The sequence below is a fragment of the Equus przewalskii genome, chromosome 1, assembly GCF_037783145.1.
Source record: "Equus przewalskii isolate Varuska chromosome 1, EquPr2, whole genome shotgun sequence".
NCBI lineage: Eukaryota > Metazoa > Chordata > Mammalia > Perissodactyla > Equidae > Equus > Equus przewalskii.
Genome location: NC_091831.1, coordinates 67,567,735 through 67,590,412, shown reverse-complemented (window position 1 = coordinate 67,590,412; position 22,678 = coordinate 67,567,735). Strand labels below are relative to the sequence as shown.

Genomic DNA, 22,678 nt, shown 5'->3' with positions numbered 1-22,678 from the left:
GCAAGGGAAGAGAAAAAGAAAGAAAATCTCAGAATAAAATTGGAATGGATCTGGGAAGAGAAGGGAGAAAGTTTGAGAAATTGGAGGGGGTAGTGATTGCACCAATACTGGCTACAAACACAAAAATTTGCCCATTCCTAATTCAGATTAAAAATAAATATTTATGCACATGTATTTGTCTGCTGTGTTTTGACTAAGCAGCTGGTGAGGCACTCCTTGAAGAACCCTGAAGACCCAAAGCTGTGTTCAGAGGCTGCCCACCTGAAACTGAGCTCAAAATTGAGCAGCGAGCTGTCAGCTAACCACCTTCTTCTGCACAGGACCCGGGAGCTGAGCTCATGGGAGAAGACTCTACTCTCGCCTGCTGGCGCCAAGGCGAGGAGGGGAGGCCCGAGCTCCCGCAAAGGCCCCAGCGCCCGGATAGCAGCGGAGAGCGCAGGGAAGGGAGCAACGAGCGGTGTAGGGTCCAGCCCTGGAACACCCTCCTGACAACGAGGGGGCTGACATTCGACAATGACTCCTCTTTCAGCATTCCAAAGCGGTGCAATCTCGGGAAGAAGACACTGGAAAAGCGCAGCAGGCGACTTTTCCCAGCGGAAACGGTAGGGTGGCGAGTGAGCCCGGCTGGCGGATTCGGCCCTTCTCCTCCAGGGCTCAGTCCCGCCTCCTTGGGAGCCGGGCCGCCCCGCGGCGGCGAGCGCGAGGCTGCAGTGCCGCCCTCCACCGCATGGGGCAGCACTGACTGCAGCATGGCAGCGGCGGCAGACCGGTGGGACTCTTGGCGGCGGCAGGCGAGGCCGGCTGGCGGCCCTCCCTCATTGGCCGTGGCGCGGGCGCCGCCATGTTGGCGGAAGTGGTTCTTTCCGTGCGGTGGAGACGCTGTGGCGGTCGCCTGGTCCCTCGGTGGAGATTCCTGCTGCTTAGCGTCGCTGGTGTTGGCGCTGAGAGGCGGCGGCCGGCGGGATGGAGCAAAGTAGGATGAACCTGCCCAGGGGGCCGGACACGCTCTGCTTCGACAAGGACGAGTTTATGAAGGTGCGCGCCGAGCTCACCCCGAGCTGGGCTTTGGGTGCCGGCCCTGCTCCGCCGCGGGCCTCCCCTCGGCTCCTCCTGCCGCGTCTCGGCCGCCCTTTCCCGCGGCGCTCGCTCTGTGACAGGCCTCGCCCTGCCCTGCGCGGTCTCCTGGCCTCAGGTTTGGCAGGTGCACCTGGAGAGAACACGTCTGTGAAATCGTGCATGTTGAGTGAAATGGCCTGAAAGTTCTGGGCAAGGAGTTTTGAGCCAAATGTAAAAGCCCGTGTTATTACCTGACCTTGTTATCACGCAGTGCAGGCAGATTACCAATCCTCTAGTCAGAAGGAAGCTTGTTGACCAGTGCATTGCACCTGGAGGCTCAGTAAATATGCGTTGAACCTATCTCTGAACCCATGTACCTACCCAGGGATCGGGTCGGAACAAAGGGCACTTAATCTAAAGTTTTTGCCTAACATTCATCTAAAGCTTCTGGAATAAGATATTTAAAAGATTAGAATACTCTTACTGATTTTGTAGCAGTACAACAAAGCAAACCATTCTTTTCTAAAGTTGCCCTACTTTCTCTCTTTATAAATTGAACTTGAATTTGGTCTGCAGGTAATTGGAGTACATAAACTTATAGATTAGCAATATAAGCTGGAAACGTTTTACTGATAATAGAAGTTCCATCAGGCACAGCCTTGAAAACGTCCAAGATTTGAATCAGAGCTAGGAGAAGCTTTGCCTACCTATTTGGTATCTGCAGTTAAACTATCAAAAATGTAGTTATGTTTAGTTTCTAAGTATTGAAACTTTTGACATCACTTAGTAGCTGGTTTCGGTGTTAAAAAGTTAAAAAGTTTTGGCTCAGTAGATACAAAGTTTTGAACGAGTGAATTTAAATTTGTTCTTGTCCTGTCTTTTGTGATGACTTCAAGTCAGAATATGTTTTTCTTTTGCTGGGTTAATTAGCTTCTCTCTTTTTGATATTTACAGTCAGATCACATCTTCAAAACTCTGGTTTTAAAAAAGGATTTACATCTGGATCCTCTCCAGTGTGGCCATATCATTTTTAATATGTGAGCCTATCTAGACTTAGGAGTGATATACTTTTGTTCTTGTACAGCGATGTTTCTGCTAAACCACTGTAATAAAAGTTGTAACTTGACTAGGATATCGGAAAGAGAGTACAGAGTGAACTCACGGTTCTAGAAACCCTTTGTTCCACCTCCTGGCTAAGAGCTACCGTGATGTGAGGGTGGAAAGAAAGAACTGAGGAGACACGATGGGGAGAGGTGCACTGGAAGAAGAAAATGTACACACAGAGATCAGGGACTTTGTTCTGACTTCTCTTACTTCAAGGATCTTGGAGTACAGAAAACTCTTGTCCATCTTTTGACTTTTTCAGGCTTCTTCAGACCCAATACCAGCATCCTTTCTGACTCACTAGTCCCACCATCTTTCTCACTCTGAGCTGACAGAATGCCTTTGGTAAAAGCAGCTTCAGAAAGTAAAAATCTCAAAATATTAGTTCTAAAATAGAACGTAGAGGTAGGGAGAGAGCAAACTGGGGAACTAGATGGAATGCCAGCAATTCCATATTTTTTCCTGGCTCTTAAACCTCTTAATATGCCATACAATTTGTAGTGCTAATAAATGTGACCACTCCACATCAAGAAGAAAAATACATAGAACAGCTGTTTTGTGTAAAACGTTATTGATTTTCTAGGTGGGACCCGGAGATAAAGGTTATTTGCAAATTTGTGTTCCCTTCAAAGAGACATTTAATAAGTTATAGTTCCATGCACAAAGGATGGGTGGAGAGCTTGCTGTTGTTGTTGTATTTCTACATTTCTGTCTCATTCAACACATTTTGGAATTGGGTAGATTTTGTGCCTGTGGGAATGTTAGGGAATATCAGAGTTGGCATTAGGAGAGTTGAGATTGCTTGAAATCCAGTCAGTTGATTGGAAATTTTGTCATTAGTCTGCCAAATGTGATGAGCACCTGGTAGGGCAATAGTAACAATTGCTCATTTAAAATAAACAGGCATTCATTGCTCACCTACTGTGTGCCAGCCAGCAATCTAGACGTGATGGCACAAGGAAAGATAAGATATGGTTTTGGCCCTTGAGTATGGTGATAGGAAGAATGTGTGTGCCAAGAAACTGCACTTAGTTCAGAGTGGTTTGGGTATGGAAGAATGGCCAGATATGAGACTGGAAATGTAGAAAGGTAGATCGGGTGGGGTTGCAAGTTGTGCTGGGCCTTGTACACTGCACTGAGGGGTTTGTGCCTGATGCAGTATTCATTATGGAGTTATAGTCAAGTTTAAAGCAGGAAATTATGTGGTCATTTCTGTTGCATTGGAGCTGACCGGTGGCAGGAGGCTACTTAAAAAATCATTTCAGTGGCCCTTATGAGATCTAACGAAAAAAACAGAGGAGGGAACAGGTTTGTGAAAGCTGTAGGTGATCAAAAGGCAGGACTGGCACATGGAAGAATCACTTTGAGGCAGAGCTGGTGGCAACATCATACTGTTAGCTTTGTCAGCTTAAAAAAAGTACAAAAATCCTGAGAGAGCTGACTAATGAATGTAAATAGGACTTAAGATAGCAAGAGAGAAAAAGGGGCATGCTAACAAAGGTGAATTAGACCCGTTCACCTAGGTGTGCTTTCGAAATCATAGCCTCCCCTTCTCTCTCAGCATATGACTTCATTTCCTGTTTAACAGAAAAAATAAAGGCCATCAAATGGGAACTCATTCATCTTGCTGGTAACAATCCCATTCTTTAAAAAAAAAAAAAATCCAAAACAAACAAACAAAAATCTCATTCTTGTATTTGTACCCATTCTCTTTCTCATTCTTGCCTGGTACGTAGAGGGGCTTTCTTTCCTCCTAAGGTGAATTTTTCCACCCATGCTTGGATCCCATGCTCTCTTGCCTTCTCAGGACTTTCTTATCTTCTCCTTCTCTATCCTCCTATTTCAAACACACTCCTATTTTAGTCTCTTCCACTTGATCCTCCTGCCTTTAGTTATGGCCCTGTCACTCTTTTCCGTATCACAGCCAAATGCTCAAGAATTGTCTTCACTTTCTCACCTTTTACTCTTAAACTCTTTCCATTCTGGCTTCTGGCCCCATCATTCCACTGACCATTTTTGCCAGTGCTAACTAGATGTAAGTCAATCCAGCACACCTTTTTCTGTCTCCTTACTTGACCTCTCAGCAGACCAAATGCTGTCTTCATTGCTTTCTGAGACCCAGTGCTTTCTGGTTTTCTTCTTACCTCTCTGGTCTCTCTGTCTCCTGTGCATAATCATTCTCCTCCTTGTAGCCATTAAATGGCTGCTTATGGGCTCAATCACATGTCCTCACCTTTCCCTAGATGATCCTTTGTGCAGCTTCAGTGACCATCTATAGGTAGGTGACACAGATTCATATCTCTGGCCCAAATGTCTCCTGATCTCTAGTACCATACAATCAACTTCTCCTTGACATCTCTTTTTGGATATCTCTCTGGCACCTCAGACTCATCATGTTCAAAACTGAATTCATGAGTACCTCCTCCCCGCAAAACTAGATCTCTTGTAGTATTACATATCTCAGTTAATGCTCCACCATCCATCTAGTTGTGAGTTAGAAAACCAGGAGTCAGCTTCTCTCTCTGTCACCTTTCCAAAATCCAATATGTGGATTTCTACTGAGTCCTAGAGATTTCACTTCCTGAATATCTCTTGAATCCATCTGCTTCTCTCCATCTCCTCTTTTTCTACCTTCCAAGTTATCATCTCATGGAATTTTACTAGAATGCCTTCTTAATTAATCTCCTTGCATCCATCCTTGCTCTTTCTAATCCATGTTCTACATTGCACGCAGGGTGTTCTTCTCAAAATGCATATCCGATCTTGTATGTAACAGGTGGATAGTCAGTCTGCCTAGTCATGAGAAAACATTTTTCAAAACATTTGAAAATATTTTAAAGCAGCTCATTCTATTGTTGAACGGTTTTAATGGTAGACAGTTTGTTTCTCTGCTAAGTCAAAATCTGCCTCCATTGAACTTCTATTCATCAGTTCCTTTCCTGAATCCCCGCCTCTTAGTGGCTTTGTTGGCACTTTTGATAGGCACATGCTAGCTTTTTAATGAAAAGAGAAATTGGGAACTCTCCTTATGGTGACTATAAGCATCTATACTATGTTAAAGAACTAGTAGAAGATAAGTCATTGAGGCTCCTCTCTGTTCTAACTGGCTGAATTGGGAATATTGAAACTGGAAGTGTGTCCAAGAGTGTCCCTGTTCTCAAGGAGCATATATTCTGATGGAAAAAGGAAAAATGAGCAGCTGTTCAGATCTCTTTGTGTTGTGCTGGTTGAATAGCAGTGACCTGGAAATGTGGGTCCCAGTTTGAGCTCTGCTGCCCACTAGTGTGACTTTGGGCAAATTGCTGGCCTCTGGGCATCATTTTCCTCATTAGTATGATGGGGGTGGTACTTAATCTGAGTAATACTTGCAGTCTCTCCAGTTCTTGGCATTTTATGTTTCTGTGAAAAAAGACACTAGTCAATTTTTCTGGTTTGCAGTTAGGGAAACTGAGGCCCAGAGGTGCCATAACTTCCCCCAAAGTCATATACCTAGTTGGGGCACATGTGGCTCTTATCTCCTGATTCCCTGACTCCCGGGCTTCAGTCCTGGGAAAATAATAGTGTGTAACACTTTTCTTTCCAGAGTTCCAGAGGTGGGAACTTTGGAAAGTGGGAAATTTGGAATATCATCAAGAACAGCCCAAAAGATGACACAGAGTCCTTATGCCGAAGTTCCTGCATTTTACCAATAGAGAAGAGATTGGGGGCTGTCTCTTATTTTAGAAGAAATTCTTAACAAGTCTAGTGATCTGGACTCTTGACCTGTAGATTAGGTATAGGAAACATGGTGAGAGGGAAAAGGTGGACTGTTTGAAATAGACTCATTGGCAACAGCAAGAAATAGTGCCTGACAGGAAAGGAAAAGAGAAAAGTGACAAAACGCAGATAGCAGTTTGAGAGCAGTACTGTTTATGCTGCCGAGTGCTCTGTTCCTGGGAGCCATCCTCCTTTCACAGCAATTTAGCGCTTACCTTATAGGTTCATAATTTGACCCTAAGTCTTCATCAAAGCCTTGAATTCTCTTCATCAGTTTGAGACAGATGTAAGTAATGTATTTGAGACTGAGTGCCACAAAAAAATTCTGATTAGACATATATGGAACTTCATTTTGTAGAAAAATTTATGTATGTGAAATACTTTTCTTGGTGATATAAGTAACATTGATCATAAAGTTTATTTGGTTGGCACTTGGTAAAAAGAGGTTCTTTGCAAAAAGAAGTTTATTTTTGTCCTTGCTTTTGATTTTGTAATTCACTTCTTGCAATGTTATAAAGCTTATCATTTGAATAAAATGTTGAACTTACGGCCCTTTGAGTTATTATTAAAGTCATCCCTCCGTATCCACAGTGGATTGGTTCCAGGAACCCATGCTGCTGACACTCCCCCCCGCCCCCTCCCGCCATGGCACCACGTGGCAAGCCATGCTGTGGTAGGTGTCCCACATATAAAGTAGAGGCAGATGGGCATGGATGTTAGCTCAGGGCCAGTCTTCCTCAGAAAAAAGAGGAGGATTGGCAGCAGTTAGCTCAGGGCTAATCTTCCTCAGAAAAAAAAAAAGAGTTCTTTGTATATTTTGGATTCAAGTCCTTTGTCATGTCTGTGTTTTGTGAGTATTTTCTTCATTCTGTGACTTGTCTTTTCATGCTCTTAAAACTCTCTTTTGCAGAGAAGTTTTTAATTTTGACAAAGTCCAACTTAACAGTTTTTTCTTTCATAGCTCATGCTTTTGGTGTTGTGTCTAAATAGTCATTGTCAAATTTCAAGTTACCTGATTTTCTCCTATGTTATCTTCTGGAAGTTTTGCATTTTACATTTAGGTCTACAAACCATTTTGGATTAATTTTTTGTGAAAGGTATGAAAGATCTATGCCTTTATTCATTTTTTTCCATGTGGATTCATTCTTTTTACACTGTTACAGTACCATTTGTTGAAGACTATCCTTTCTCCATTGAATTGTCTTGCATATTTGTGTGGATCTATTTCTGAGCTCTCTATTCTGTTCCATTGATCTATTTGTCTCTTCTTTTGTCAGCGCCATTCTTTCTTAACTACTATAGCTTTAATAGTAAGTCTTGAGGTTGGGTAGTGTCAGTTCTCTGAATTTGCTTTTTTCCTTCCATATTGTGTTGGCTACTTTGGGCCTTTTGCCTTTTTGTATAAACTTTAGAATCAAATCAATTTGTTGATATCCACAAAATAACTCTGAGATTTTGATTGGGATTGCACTGAATCTATAGATCAATTTGGGAAGAACTGATAGATTAACAATATTGAGTCTTCCTATCCATGAGTATGGAATATCTCTCCATTTATTTAGATCTTATTTTCCTTACTTTCTTTCATCAGAATTTTGTTATTTTTTCTCATATTGATCTTGTACATATTTTGTTAGATTTGTGCCTGAGTATTTCATTTTTTTTTTAAGATTTTATTTTTTCCTTTTTCTCCCCAAAGCCCCCCAGTACATAGTTGTGTATTCTTCATTGTGGGTTCTTCTAGTTGTGGCATGTGGGACGCTGCCTCAGCGTGGTCTGATGAGCAGTGCCATGTCCACGCCCAGGATTCGAACTAACGAAACACTGGGCTGCCTGCAGCGGAGCGCGCGAACTTAACCACTCGGCCACGGGGCCAGCCCCTGAGTATTTCATTTTTTTGTCTGCTAAAATAACTGATGTATTTTTAATTTCAAATCCCACTTGTTCATTGTTGGTATATAGGAAAGCAATTGACTTTAGTATATTAACCTTGTATCCTGCAATCTTGCTATAATCACTTGTTAGTTTCAGGAGTTTTTGGGTCATTTCCTCAGGATTTTCTACACTGACAATCATGTAATCTATAAACAAAGTTTTATTTCTTCTTTCCCAATTTGTGCACCTTTTATATCTTTTTCTTGTCTTATTATTTTGGACTTCCAGTACAGTGTTGAATAAAAGTGGTAAAAGAGACATCCTTGCCTTGTTCCCCATTTTTTGTTTTCTCATCATTAATATGTTAGCTGTGAGCTTTTTGTAGAAATTGTTCATCAAGTTACTAAAGTTCCTCTCTATTCCTAGTTTTCTGAGAGTTTTTATCAAGAGTGGGTGTGGATTTTGTCAAATGCTTTTTCTGCATCTGTTGATATAGTAGTGTGATTTTTCTTTTAAAGTGATGGATCACATCAATAGATTTTCTAATATTGAACCAACCTTGCGTATGTTTGGTTTTGGTATTAGGATAACGGTGGCCTCATAGAATGAGTTAAGAAGTGTTCCCTCTGCTTTTATTTTCTGGAAGAGATTGTAGAGAATTGTATAATTTCTTTCTTTTCTTTTCTTTTTTTTTTTTTTAAAGATGGGCACCTGAGCTAACAACTGTTGCCACTCTTTTTTTTTTTTTTCCCTGCTTTTTCTCCCCAAATCCCTCCAGCACATAGTGGTATGTTTTAGTTGTGGGTCCTTCTAATTGTGGCATGTGGGACGCTGCCTCAACGTGGCCTGATGAGCAGTGCCATGTCCACGCCCAGGATCCGAAGCAGTGAAACCCTGGGCTGCTGAAGCGGAGGGCGCGAACTTAACCACTCAGCCACAGGGCCAGCCCCTGTATAATTTCTTGTAATTGTATTCTTTCTTCCTTAAATATTTGGTTGAATTCACCATTGACAATGGGATCAGTAGTGATAATCCTTTTTTCATCTGATGTTAGTAATTTATGTCTTCTCCCTTTATTTCTTTGTTAATCTGGCTAGCAGCTTACCTGTTTTCTTGTATTTTCAAAGAGCTAGATTTTGGTTTCATTGATTTTTTTTTTTTGATTTACTGGTTTTAATTTCCTTGATTTCTGCTCTAATTTTTATTTTTTCTTTTCTTATGCTTACTTTAGACTTAATGTTCTTTTTTTAGTTTCCTAAAATGAAAGCTTAGATTATTAACTTTAGAGCTTTTTTCTTTTCTAATATTTGCATTCTATACCACATACCTTTAAGCACTGTTTTTGCTTCATCCCACACATTTTCCTAAGTCATATTTTATTTTCATTTAGTTCTAAATATCTTTTCATTTCTTTTGACACTTCTTTATCTCATGTGTTATTTAGAAGTGTGTTGTTTAATTTCCAAGTATTTTGGAATTTTCCAGCTACCGTTCTGTTACTGATTTCTAGTTTAATTTCATTATAGTCTGAGAGCATACTTTGTATAATTTCTAATTTTAAAAATTTTTTAAGGTGTGTTTTATGGCCCAGAATTGGTTTGCCTTGATGAATATTCCCAGTGAACTTGAGAAGAATGTGTATTCTGCTGTTATTGGATGAAGTTGTCTATAGATGACCATTATATCCAGCTGATTGATAGTGATGTTGAGTTAACTATATCTCAGCTGATTTTTCTGGATCTGTCGGATCCTTACTGCCTTCCTCCTAGATCTGTCCATTACTGATAGAGAGGTGTTGGCCACCAGCTATAATAATAGATTTGTTTATGTCTGTATAGTTCTTTTACTTTTTGCCTCATATATTTTGAAGCTTTGTTAAGCAAATACGCATTAAGGATTGTTCTGTGTTCTTCGTGAATTGACTTCTTCCTCATTATGTAATACTCTTCTTTATGCTTGATAATTTTCCGTGCTCTGAAAACTGCTTTGTCTTAAATTAATGTAGCTACTCCAGCTTTCTTTTGGTTACTGTTACTTTGGAATTTTTAATGTATCTGAAGATTTTTCTTGTTGATATTTTTTTCTTTTTTTTGTTGAGATATAATTCATATAAAATTTACCATTTTAAAGTGTACACTTCACTGGTTTGTTCTATGTTTACTATGTTGTGCATCTGTCACCACTCTGTAATTCTAGAACATTTCCATCACCTCAGAAAGAAACCTCAGACCTATTAGTTCCAATTCTCCCGTCCCCCTGGAAACCACTAATCTGCTTTCTGTCTTTATGGATTTGCCTATTCTGGAACATCTCGTATAAATAGAGTCGTACAATATGTGGCCTTTTGTGTCTGGCTTCCTTCACTTAACGTAGTGTTTTCAAGGTTCATCTATATTCTAACAGGTAATAGTACTTTATTCCTTTTTATGGCTGAATAATATTCCACTGTGTGGATTTTTATCTGTTCATCACTTAATAGACACTTAGGTTGTGTTTTCTTGTTGGCTCTTATAAATAATGCTTCTAGGAACATTCATATACAAGTTTTTATGTGAACATCTGTTTTCAGTTAGTTCTATCAGGTGTATAGACCTAGGTAGGGAATTGCTGGGTAATTTTGTGTTCAACGTTTTAAGGAACTGCCAAACTGTTTTCTACTGCAGGTACACCATTTTACATTCTCACCAGCAATGTATGAGGGTTCTGGTTTCTCCACATCCTTGCCAACACTTTTTTTTCTTTTTCTTATTTTATTGTAGCCATCCTAGTGGGTGTGAAGTGGTATCTTGTGATTTTGATTTGTATTTCCCTAATGACTAATGATGTTGAGCATCTTTTCATGTGCTTATTGGCCATTTGTGTATCATCTTTGGAGAAATGTCTGTTCAAATCCTTTGCTCATTTTTTAATTGGGTTGTCTTGTTATTGTTGTGTTGTAAGAGTTCCTTCTATAGTCTGGATATTAGACTCTTGTCAGATATATGATTTACAAATATTTTATACCATTCTATGGATTGTCTTTTCACTTTCTTAATAGTGTCCTGTGATGCACAAAACTTTTTATTGTGATCAAATTGAGTTTATCTACTATTTCTTAAGCTTTTTGTGTCATATCTAAAAAACCATTGCCTAATCCAAAGTCACACAGATTTTCACCTCTGTTTTCTTCTATGAATTTTATACTTTTAGCTCTTATTCAAATCTTTGATCCATTTTTGAGTAAATTTTTGTATATGGTGTGAGGTTCGTGTCCAAATTTATTCTTTTGCATGTAGATATTCACTTGTCCCAGCATCATTTGTTGAAAAGACTCTTCTTTCCCCATTGAATGGTCTTGGCATCCTTGTAAAAAATCAGTTGACCATAAATCTATGGGTTTTAAGTTTTTTCTTTTTAAATGTTTAGTAAATATACAATATAAAGTAAAACAATTTCTGGTAAAGAAATGTGCCTGTTGTTATATGCCGCTGTGAATTTGAGAGTGTTTGTTGCTGTAGCAAAAGCTGCCTAATTCAGTATTCGCAAATGTTCTAAGTAATTTAGTCTTAAGCTGTGCAGCATTTGTTTATCTGAGAATAATTATATAAATGGTAAGTTGAGTATTAATATTACCTAATAGCGTTTGTTCATTGGAGCTGAGTTATATGATTTGGAATGCCATCATGAAGTTCAGATCTGAACTTCATCTGTGAGAAGTTCAGAACTTCAAAGAATATGTAACTGAGTCAGGTAAAGTGATTTGCCTAAAGTCATACAGCTGGTTAGTGGCAAGGCCAGGATTACAAGCTGTGTCCTCCCATTTTCTTTCTGTGATCTGCTATGTAACTATGAATGTAAGGTGTTGTCTGGGGTAGTCTCAAGAAGGAAAATGACCAGGCTAATCCTGGCCCCAGATAAAGAGGCAGATGGGTTTTCAGTAGGTGGCTGTGAAATTATGATTTGATAAGAAATCCTCATACCTGACACTATCAGGGCAGGTGTTTGGCTGATTGATTAAGAAAGTCAGTTTGAACAAGTACTCTTATGGGATGATGCATAGAGTCCTTAACATTTTAGATTAAAACATATATATATGTACATTTATTCTCCATTGATGTGGTGCTGAGCTCTTTTCTCTGAAAATTGATCTGCTGATGAGATTTCTGTATTGTTTTTTTTTGCATTCAGTTTCAGTTTAAGTTGAATGAGAACCCTAGGGCATTTGCAAAGAATCTGGGTGTATAATGCTTCTAGGTTTGTATGATCCTCCTCCACCTTGTGCTGCCTGATTCATGATGATCTCACTCATAGTTAATTCAACAAAAGTTTTCTTATCAATTTCCCTGTATTAAGACTTTCCAAACCATCTGCCTTAGTTTTCATAAAAACAGTTATCTTTTTGCACTTGTATTTTGTTGATTTACATAATATTTAGTAAAATTATTGGAGGGCCTGCCCCATGGCCTGATGGTTGAGTTCAGTGTGCTCCACTTCGGCAGTCTGGGTTCAGTTCCTGGGAGTGGACCTGTGCCACTTGGTGGCTGTGCTGTGGCAGTGACCCACAAATAAAATAGAGGAAGATTGGCAGGTATGTTAGCTCAGGACAAATCTTCCTCAAGCAAAAAGAGGAAGATTGGCAACAAATGTTAAGCTCAGGGCTAATTTTCCTCAGGAAAAAAATTATGTAATCATGATAAGTACAAGTGGCCTTAACAAGTTTGGGAATTATCACATCTGATTCTTTTTGACTAAACAGCTCAACTAGTAGCAGTCAAAGTCACAGGTGAAGTAGACAATAACCTGCTGGTTCTAAGCATGTCAGCCTACCAGGGGCATCAGAATGTTATAAAGGGGAAACAGAACATAGCTAATCCTGTGAGACTAGTGCTTGGAAGTTGGTTATGAGCGATTCTGAACATCTGTTCAATGGAATACTCAACATTCATATAAAATGTTAATACAAATTTATATGTAATATGAAAAGACATTAAAGTTATATTTTTATATGGGAAAAAACAGTTTGGAAAACAGCATGAGTATGAAGATTCTGTGTGTATGTCTGTGTGTGTGTACCCACAGAAAAGGGTCTGGGGTTCCACTTCAAGATGGCAAGGTAGGAGGATTGTGAATTCATCTCTTTGCATGGGCACACTGAATCTACAGCTACATATGGAACAGTTGTCTGAAAAAAAAAAAAAAACCCAAACTAGCTCAGTGACTCCTCCACGTCAGATGAACAAGAAAAAACCCACATTGAAGCCCATGGGAGAGGCTAAGACACAGTCTTGCCATAAACCCCACGCCTGTTGCAGCGACCCACAATTGGGAGGGAACTGAAACCCTGAGCTTCTCCCTGAGGAACAAAGGGTTTGAACCCCACATCTGCCACCCCAGCTTTTACGACCTGCACCTGAGAGATGAGCTCCTAAAACATCTAGCTTTGAAAGCCAATGGGGCTTGTGTCCACAAGACCCACAGGTTATAGGGAACTGAGAAACAGTTCTTAAAGGGGTTGACTGTAGACTCACCCACCCCAGGGCCTGGCACAGGGCAGCCAACTGAAAAGCACCCAGACTTTCTGTGAAAGAGGCTTATTTGCTTATCTTAAAGCATTGGTCTGAGGCGCAGGCATCTAATTTAACACACATCTAGGGGCCTCCTGAAATACTCTCCAAAGACGGAGGCTGGCAGTTGCCTTCTTTATGCTCTCCCTCTGCCTCGCTGCAGCTCGCCAGTATCTCCTGGAAAGGAGCTTTATGCTTGTCTGGCACCCAGATTTTTGTGGCTGCTGCCCAGGGCACACCTTTAGATCACCTGGCTCTGGTGGCCAGTGAGCCTTATGCTCACAGATCCCCCATGTTCATTGCAGCATTCTTTACAATTGCCAAGGCATGGGAGCAACCTAAGTATCCATTGATGGATGAATAGATAAAGAAAATGTGTATATGTCCAATGGAATATTATTCAGCCATAAAAGAAGGAAATCTTGCCATTTGGGACAACATGGCTAGACCTTAAGGGCATAATGCTAAGCAAAATAAGTCAGACAGAGAAAGACAAGTATTGTATGATCTCACTTATATGTGGTATCTAACAAAAGAACAAAAAAACTCATAGGTACAGAGAACAGATTGGTGTCAGAGGTGGGGCGTGGGGGAGTGTGAAATAGTTGAAGGGGGGGTCATTGGATACAGACTTAGACTTATAAGATGAGTAAGTCCTGGGGATGTATTCTACAGTTAATAATACTATATTGGGGCTGGCCCGGTGGCACAGCAGTTAAGTGCGCACATTCTGCTTCTTGGTGGCCCAGGGTTCACTGGTTCGGAACCTGGGTGCGGACATGGCACCGCTTGGCAAAAAGCCAAGGTATAAAGGCGGTCCCAGGTAGGCGTCCCAGGTATAAAGTAGAGGAAGATGGGCATGGGACATGGATATTAGCTCATGGCCAGTCTTCCTCAGCAAAAAGAGGAGGATTGGCAGTAGTTAGCTCAGGGCTAATCTTCCTCAAAAAAAAAAAATACTATATTGTTTATTCGAACTTGCTAAGAGAGTAAATCTTAAAAGTCGTTATCGCAAGAAGAAAAGTTTGTAACTTTGTGGTGATGGATGTTAGCTAGACTTATTGTGATGATCATTTGCCACTAGACAACAATATGAAATCATTGTGTTGTACATCTGAAACTAATATAATGTATGTCAATTATATCTGACTTTTAAAAAAGTAATTTATATTTTAAAGAGAAAGACAAAAAACGTCTGGAAGGATGTGAATCACATGTTAAATAGTGAAAAAATCATAAATATTGCTTATCTGTACAGCATCAGAATTTGGGTGATTTTTTTACTCTCTATTATGTAATTACTTCTTTGTTGGTTAAAAGTTTTACCTTGAACATTTATTACTTTTAAAATTAAAGGAGAGGGGCCGGCCCGGTGGCGCAGTGATTAAGTGTGAACGTTCCACTTGAGTGGCCTGGGGTTCACTGGTTCAGATCCCAGGTGCGGACATGGCACGGCTTGTCAAGCCATGCTGTGGTAGGCCCACATATAAAGTAGAGGAAGATGGGCATGGATGTTAGCTCAGGGCCAATCTTCCTCAAAAAAAAAAAAAAATTAAAGGAGAAAAGCTACTTCTGTTTTGAGAAGAGCCTATTTGAAATGTGCAATTTAACAAAATAAAATCCCTTGTAGAATTTAGGCAACAGGAGAGGATACGCTTGGTCGGACCCCCTTTTGGCACCCGTATAAAGTGACCAGGCACCTTCGTTGTTGTGTGTACTTAAAGGTACTTTTTCCCTGCAGCAATATACTCTTATTCTTTCTCTCATTTTATTTTTATATGTAAAATGTGATATCATTGCAGTAATTTTTCTTTTCTGGTTTTATTTTCAGGAAGATTTCGATGTTGATCATTTTGTGTCTGACTGTAGGAAGCGTGTCCAGCTGGAAGAATTGAGAGATGACCTGGAACTCTACTATAAACTTCTTAAAACAGCCATGGTTGAACTCATCAACAAGGATTATGCAGATTTTGTCAACCTTTCAACAAACTTGGTAAACCATAAATCCGAAATTTTTACAGTCAGTATTTACACACATAACACTTTCTCACTCATATTTATTCTTAAATGTGCTGTGTTTTTAGAAACCTTTTAGTTGATTTTTCCCCCCAGAAACTTGAAGAGATTACTAATCTCATTAATAAAAGAACTAAACTTTCTTGGTATACATTTGGTTTTTTTACTTATTTAAGATGTTCCAGCTTGATTTTTTTTAAATTAGTAATTAAGAAATAGCGAAAAGTAAAAGACGATAATATCAGAGTAATTGTTTTCGTTAGTTGCTAAGTGATCACCATGAAATCTGACTGGTTTAGATTAATTTACAAGAGCAACCACATATCAGCTATTCTTAAGGAAATGTTTAATTTACTTTCAGGCACATGTGCTAGCCACAGCTAGGTTGAAGAAACATAGGCCAATATTGATCTTTAGGAAGCTTGGTTTTTTAAAAATGTAAGACTCGTTTGTAATGAGCATATCAATCGTTTGTAAAAGTTGTTTAGAAATGCTTGAGTTTTAATATTCATGAAAATGTTTTTTTGTTCATATTTTATTTTGTTTTTAAATATGTTTGTCCAAAGAAGTACAGAAAGTAGCCATCTCCATGCGAATTTCAAGAAGTGTTAAAATTAATGAGCCATGTTTGCTTTTGGGAAATACACAACTAAGATACATGTTCTAGTAGGATTTGAAGCTCCCCAAATTTTATTTCCATTCTATTTAACTTGGATTTTTCTCATATCCAAATTATACAAGTTATAGTAATGTTTAGGAGAGATGTAGTCCATCAGACTTTAACATCAGCTGGTTGAATATCATAAATTATAGACAAGTATTCACTTCCTGTTAAACTTTTCTGAATTCATTTCTTATGACTTCCCTTATTTTTATAGTTTCATGTATGTCAACAGATTTTTTTCATATTCTATGAGCAATATTTGTGGCAAAATAACATTTCTGTTATGTAGTTACTTAGCAATATATGGTTGTCAGTTTTTGTTGTACAGAAAGAATAACCTAAGTCTAGTACTGCTTTGATCATTGAGCAGATACTTCGTTATTACTCTGGGTTGGATGTGTTTGTGCCAACGTGATTTTGCCTTTAGGTTGGTATGGACAAAGCCCTCAACCAGCTTTCTGTGCCTTTGGGACAATTACGAGAAGAGGTTCTGGTAAGTCCCCAAGTAATATTCAGCAGTCCACCATAAAGCATGTTATGCTTGTTTGCCTTCTCCAAGAAGAATTCCTTTAATCTGTTAACTTGGTTAGTAGTTGTTGTTTAATGGTCGGTGACTGTGGTCCCCACCTTCAAAAAAGTTGTGAATGATTCTCTAGTTTTTACATGCGGTATTACAACCTGAAAACCATGTTTGATTTGAAGATGACAGATTTTCAGAGTAGACAGCTTTAAAATGCCAGGGGAGGAGAAGAAGGCTATTTTAAAATCCAACTTGTTAATGCCACCTTACTTATATGTAAGTGGTCTCCAATTTACAAATGGCTTATATTTTACGAATTTGTAGTTTTGAAAGTATTTTCCAGATATTTGTCCGCAAGACAAGTTCACAAAAGCTATTTAACCCCGAATGCAACTGAAAGACAATGTAAACATAACCTACTACCTAGTAAACATTATATTTTAATGTTTCTCTGAGAAAATCTCTGGGGCCGGCCCGGTGGCACAGCAGTTAAGTTTGCACGTTCCACTTCTCGGTGGCCCGGGGTTCGCCGGGTTAGATCCCAGGTGTGGACATGGCATCGCTTGGCACGCCATGCTGTGGTAGGCGTCCCATGTATAAAGTAGAGGAAGATGGGCATGGGACATGGATGTTAGCTCAGGGCCAGTCTTCCTCAGCAAAAAGAGGAGGATTGGCAGTAGTTTGCTCAGGGCTAATCTTCCTCGAAAAAAAAAAATCTCTGCTGCAGAAATGGGACTCCTCACCTCTAAGCCACTGGGGACAGGGACTCCATCCGGATGAACAATAGAGGAGGAATTTGGCATGACTTCCACTGTCGGATTCCACACTAGCCTCTGCGTGGCTCTCCTGCCTTCTTTTTGGTGCGCCTCTTCCTCCCCCGATCCTTGTAGCTGTGGTGTTTGCTGAGCCCCAGCCTTTCTTTAGCTTTCCACTCTTCTCTCTAACTCTGTTGAGGTAGATTTGCTCTTCTGACTTCTGCTCTGAACTTTGTGGACTGTTCTCATATGCACAGATGCTAGTCCTGCCTTGCCGGCTGCCAGCACCATATCCTCTTCCTTTTTCCAAAGCCGTGTTTATAGTCGCCTTTCTCCTAGTCAGCTACAGACCTTACCTTCCTTTTTGATCTCAACTCATGAAGTTACTCTGTGAGATTCTAAGATCATTGAGGGATAAGACTATTTCTGTCTTGTTCATCATTATATCCTCATTGGCTACCACAATAGCTGACATTTAGTAGGTATTTCATAATGTTTATTGAATGAATGAATTCACCTTTCTGTAGAATTTTTGTGATTTGTTCAGTTTATTCTAATTGTTTCCATTACCTTCATTTTTGCCCTAATTATCTCATAAGTTGTCTTAATTCGTTCTCTTCTGGACATATTTCTCCACCTGTGACCTCTCCCTTTTCCTGGCCATTCTGTACCTTACTTCTTGATTCCCAATATTCCCAAAACAACGTTTCTTCATGATATAAGTGCTTAAACATTCTCTAGTTCTCCAAAATGTATAGACTCTAGTCTAAAGATCTTATCTGAGTAAAGTCCTCCTAAATTCACTCCTTTTTTATTTCTACTTATTTCCAAAATTAAGCTTACAGTGCACCTGGGTGTATGCCTCACTGACTGATTATGTCATGCTCAGTTATATCTTCCTTCCTTTCACCTTCTGATAATCTCCTCTCCACCCTTGTCAACATACACAGATTTTCAGTTGAACTCAAGTTTCTTCTCCTTTGCCAAACTCTCCTATACTTTGATTCAGATTATCCTTTCTCTACCCTGCCCACCTGTGACATTCATTCTATGTGTATTATTATTCTTTTGGCCATTAATCCTGTGTGACCTTGGCTTTACATGTCATTTTGCCTCCGAATCAAGAGTACTCTTAGTAGCAGTTGTGTCTGATACTTTGTATTTTTGTCAATATCTGCCTAATATTGGCTTTAGATATTAAATTCTGTGGAATTGAATTAAAAGTATAAATTTCATAATGTTACCAAAACAATTTCTGCAATACATTTTCTTTATTCTTTTCAAGAGTCTTAGGTCATCTGTCATTGAAGGAATTCGGGCAGTAGATGAACGAATGTCTAAACAAGAGGACATTAGGAAAAAAAAGGTATACGTGGACTCAGGATAGCACCTTGGAGTTAAGGCACTTTCATGCATATGATCTGATTTACTCCTCTGGGGACCTTTGCAGGGAGGAAACATGAGTCTCTCTTCTCTTTAGGGATCAGTAGCTGAGCAAGGCTAGTGAGGGGAAGAGCCAGAGCTGGAGCCCAGGTCTTCTCACTCCTGGTCAGCTTAAAGTCCTGTTAGTAAGAGGGGTGTGGTAAAGTAATTAATTAAAAAAAGGAGAAAGAAAATTGTATATTCTTCTTGTGCTTTAATTTATTTGTGGTAGCATTAACATTTTTAAAGAAAACTGTAGATTTCTTATGCTGCATGCCAGCTAAAAGCCTCTCCTATGAAACTGGTTTTTTTCCAAAGCTTTTTTGCATGTATATATTTATGCATTATAATGTCATGTTACCTATTTGAAATAAGACAAAATTTTAGAGGTACCCAGTGGTCACAAAATTAAAATTGTTCATTTTTTCCAGAACAAGAAACAGTAGTAACTGACATCAGTGAAGCACTTTACAATTTAACAGGCATACATGTTTTCTGCACCCCTGTAAGAAAGATATTCATATTTTAGAGATTAGGGAGTAAGTGGGCTTTCTAAAGCAAACTTTCAATATTCTACTGTAGGCTTACTGTTTTAGAAAAAGTAGTGGGTTGCTCTCTCATTCGGCTATGCTTTTGTCTTCTTTTGTCTCCCCCCTTTAAATATACCTCTGTATGTACTGCCTTTAGTTTTTAGTGGTCCTTTGTTTTAATTTTCTTTTCTGATTTCATTTATAATCGTAATAAAACAATGACAGAGTTGGAAATAGGATTCAAGACTTCTGACTCTAGGCTGGCTCTCTATCCACTGTTTCCTAAATTTATTTATTAGCATATTTTTAAAAAATTGCAAGGGAGAGAAGCCTATTTTAGAGAGCTTCTGTTTACTTCCCCTTTAGATCTCCTCTCAGCTTTTGTCCAAAGATTTCAAGAATGTAGTGCATTTCTAGAAAAGATTGTAAGCTTCATGAGAGCAGGGAATTTTCCTTGTTTTATTCACTAGTGTCCCATTGTCTAGAAGAATGTCTAGCTCATAATAGGTTCTCAGTAACTATTTATTAATGAATGACTTTGTATCTTTTGTTCTTTTAAGGATGAGAATTTTTACAGTGCTCAACCTCTGTGATAATATTTGTAGTATAATAATGTCTTTAATGAATCTACACTTAGGCATATAGATATATCATGTAAATTGAGAGGATAAATATGATCAGAAAGTAAAATTAAGCATGAAAAAAGGGTCATAAGAAAATAGATTAGTGTCAATAGAGAGGATCATTTAAGATGGGAAAAGAAAGAAGGAATAAGAGTGGAATATGAGAAAGCAAAAAAGTCTAGTTTTTTTAAACTATAAACTTGCAATAGAATATTGAAATAAACTTGTTTTAGAAAGTTAAAATTGAGATTTGCATTCCTGCGAATTCAGTGTTATGTAGAAATATTCAAAATGTGGGATGCTCTAAATATTCTAAGTTTTAACTTTGTGTTTTTTCTGCATTTAGCATGGGGAAATAAGATAATTAAGATTAAACACCATAACTTTTCTTTTTGCTTAATTTTTATTTTTATAGATGTGTGTGTTGAGGCTTATACAAGTTATTCGATCAGTTGAGAAAATTGAAAAAATCTTAAATTCTCAAAGTTCTAAAGAAACGTCTGCACTAGAAGCAAGCAGGTAAGTATTTTTTACTAACTAGCACATAAATTAACATTTCACACCCACACTAAATTTTTTTTTTAGTTATAATTCATTTCTGAAAATGAAGAAAATCCAAGTCTATGGCTTAGTGTTTTTGAATGTACCTCAAGAGAAGTGGAGTACATGAAGTAAAGTGTATAATATGTTATGAAATCTTTGTGGTTGTAGGCCACAGTTCTAACACATCACCTTTCAGGGACTCGGAGGCAGTGTGCTTTCACTGGAAGGTTTTTATCTTTGGAATTGCCTTTAGTTAAAGGCTGGTAAAATCCTTATTAATCTTCAAGGTGTGGCATAGCATTCATCTTTCTTACATTGTTTTAGATATGCCCAGAGTATTACCATTGATGTATCTTGCACTAGCACTGTATCACTAAGAAACAGTATAGGACACATTTAGTTGAAATTTATAAACAGGAAAGAAAAAGCTTATAAGAAAAAGACCATTTCCTTTGTTATTCTGTGACTGTCTTATTACCTTCATAGTGTGAACTTTAAAGCAGCCAGGTAGATGAGTGACTCAGAAAATGAGTTGAGCAGTGCATATCAACACCAGTTGAAAGTGCTGTGGTATAGGGGAAAGAGCACAGGTTTGTGTTGCACCTGCCAGCTGGGCTGCCTGAGTCAAGGTACTTCAGCTCCCTGTGTCATCTGTAGTGTAAGGCTAACAACTCCATTTGCAGGATTGTTTGACAATCACTGAGATACTGTCACTAGCACCTGGCATATGTAGGCACTCGTATGTGTCCAGTTTGGGTCTAACAAGAGCTCTTTTTTTTTTTTTTCCAATTAAAAAAAATTTTTTTTTTATTAAGATTATGATAGTTAACCTTGTGAAATTATAGTTGTACATTATTGTTAGTCATGTTGTAGGTACACCACTTCACCCTTTGTGCCCTACCCCCACCCCCCCTTTCCCCTGGTAACCACTGATCAGTTCTCTTTGTCTATATGTTAACTTCCACCTATGAGTGGAGTCATATAGAGTTCGTCTTTCTCTGTCTGGCTTATTTCACTCAAGATAATACCCTCAAGGTCCATCCATGTTGTTGTGAATGGGATGACTTTGTCCTTTTTCATGGCTGAGTAGTATTCCATTGTGTATATATACCATATCTTCTTTATCCAGTCATCAGTTGCTGGGCACTTAGGTTGGTTCCACGTCTTGGCTATTGTGAATAATGCTGCAATGAACATAGGGGTGCATGGGACTTTTGGAATTGCTGATTTCAGGTTCTTAGGATAGATACCCAGTAGTGGAATGGCTGGGTCATAAGGTATTTCTATTTTTAACTTTTTGAGAAATCTCCATACCTAACAAGAGCTCTTTTGAAAGTCGCATTGACAGCCATAACATTTTGCCATGAGTCATATTGGATAATCTGCTGCAAAACCAACCAAAGCCAAATAGAATATACTTATGGTTCAAAGTCTTGGTCATACAATAAAGGCATGTTGAATTTCTTAATGTTGGGGATCAAAATTTTAGATTTGAAAGGACCTTTAAGAGATACGGAGATAATATGCTCCATATCTCTCATTATATAGATTAAGAAATGAGGCAACCCAAAGGGAAGTGACTCTTCTGTCCTAGATCTCTACTTCCTCTCATAATCAAGATGTATAAATAAGTAATCAGTACCTGCCGTCTTTGTTTTCTCAGCCCACTGCTTGAGCTTCTGCCCTTTCCGTTCCCCTTCATCTCTGCTTTTCAGAGTTTCCATTAATGTACATTCTGACCAGTCCAGTAGAGCCTGTTTGTCTTGACCTGCTCTGCTTCTCTGTTGCCCTGGGCAGCATCAACAGCCCCTTTCAGCTGTGTCCTTACTTGGCATCCATGATACCTCCCTCCCCATTTTCTTTCCATCTTTGCCCATTCCTATTCTGTTCCTTTGAGAGACATACGTCAGTGATTTCTGTTTATATAATACTATTCTTTTGCAGTGTTGCATCTTTAATGTAATAGACATTATGCTGTTTCTTGCTCAGAATCACCTTTGAGGACCTTTTCTTTAATTCAGATCAGCAACTTTGAGCTGTAGAGAAGGGAAAACCAGAGCAGTGTGCCAAGAAATGTTTAGATAATTTATAAATAATAAATCCACGCTAGGTTATTCAGGTAAGAGTTAGGGATTAACCTTTTGGGTGGGTCATGCTAGGCAGTTATTCTTCCTCTAAACTAGTTGGATGCTACAAATACAAGACGGGCTAGACCGCTGATGGTCTCAATATGGTGTTTCCTATTTCCTTATGATATGGATTTTTTCCCTC

General features: G+C 38.9%; 1 protein-coding gene across 4 annotated transcripts in view; it reads left to right on the top strand.

The window, feature by feature from the left end:
- The first annotated feature begins 418 nt into the window (after positions 1 to 418).
- The window catches only part of COG2 (component of oligomeric golgi complex 2), a 59,852-nt gene continuing 37,592 nt past the window's right edge, over positions 419 to 22,678 (top strand). For 2 of the 4 annotated variants that reach the window (XM_008535557.2, XM_008535556.2), the window contains exons 1-5: positions 419 to 1,035; positions 15,166 to 15,327; positions 16,442 to 16,507; positions 18,575 to 18,655; positions 20,280 to 20,383. In XM_008535557.2, coding sequence (XP_008533779.1) covers positions 964 to 1,035; positions 15,166 to 15,327; positions 16,442 to 16,507; positions 18,575 to 18,655; positions 20,280 to 20,383 — 485 coding nt within the window. In that variant the 5' untranslated portion in view covers positions 419 to 963. The remainder of the gene's footprint in view (positions 1,036 to 15,165; positions 15,328 to 16,441; positions 16,508 to 18,574; positions 18,656 to 20,279; positions 20,384 to 22,678) is intronic. The other 2 variants (XM_070613753.1, XM_070613746.1) reach the window with 1 other exon arrangement.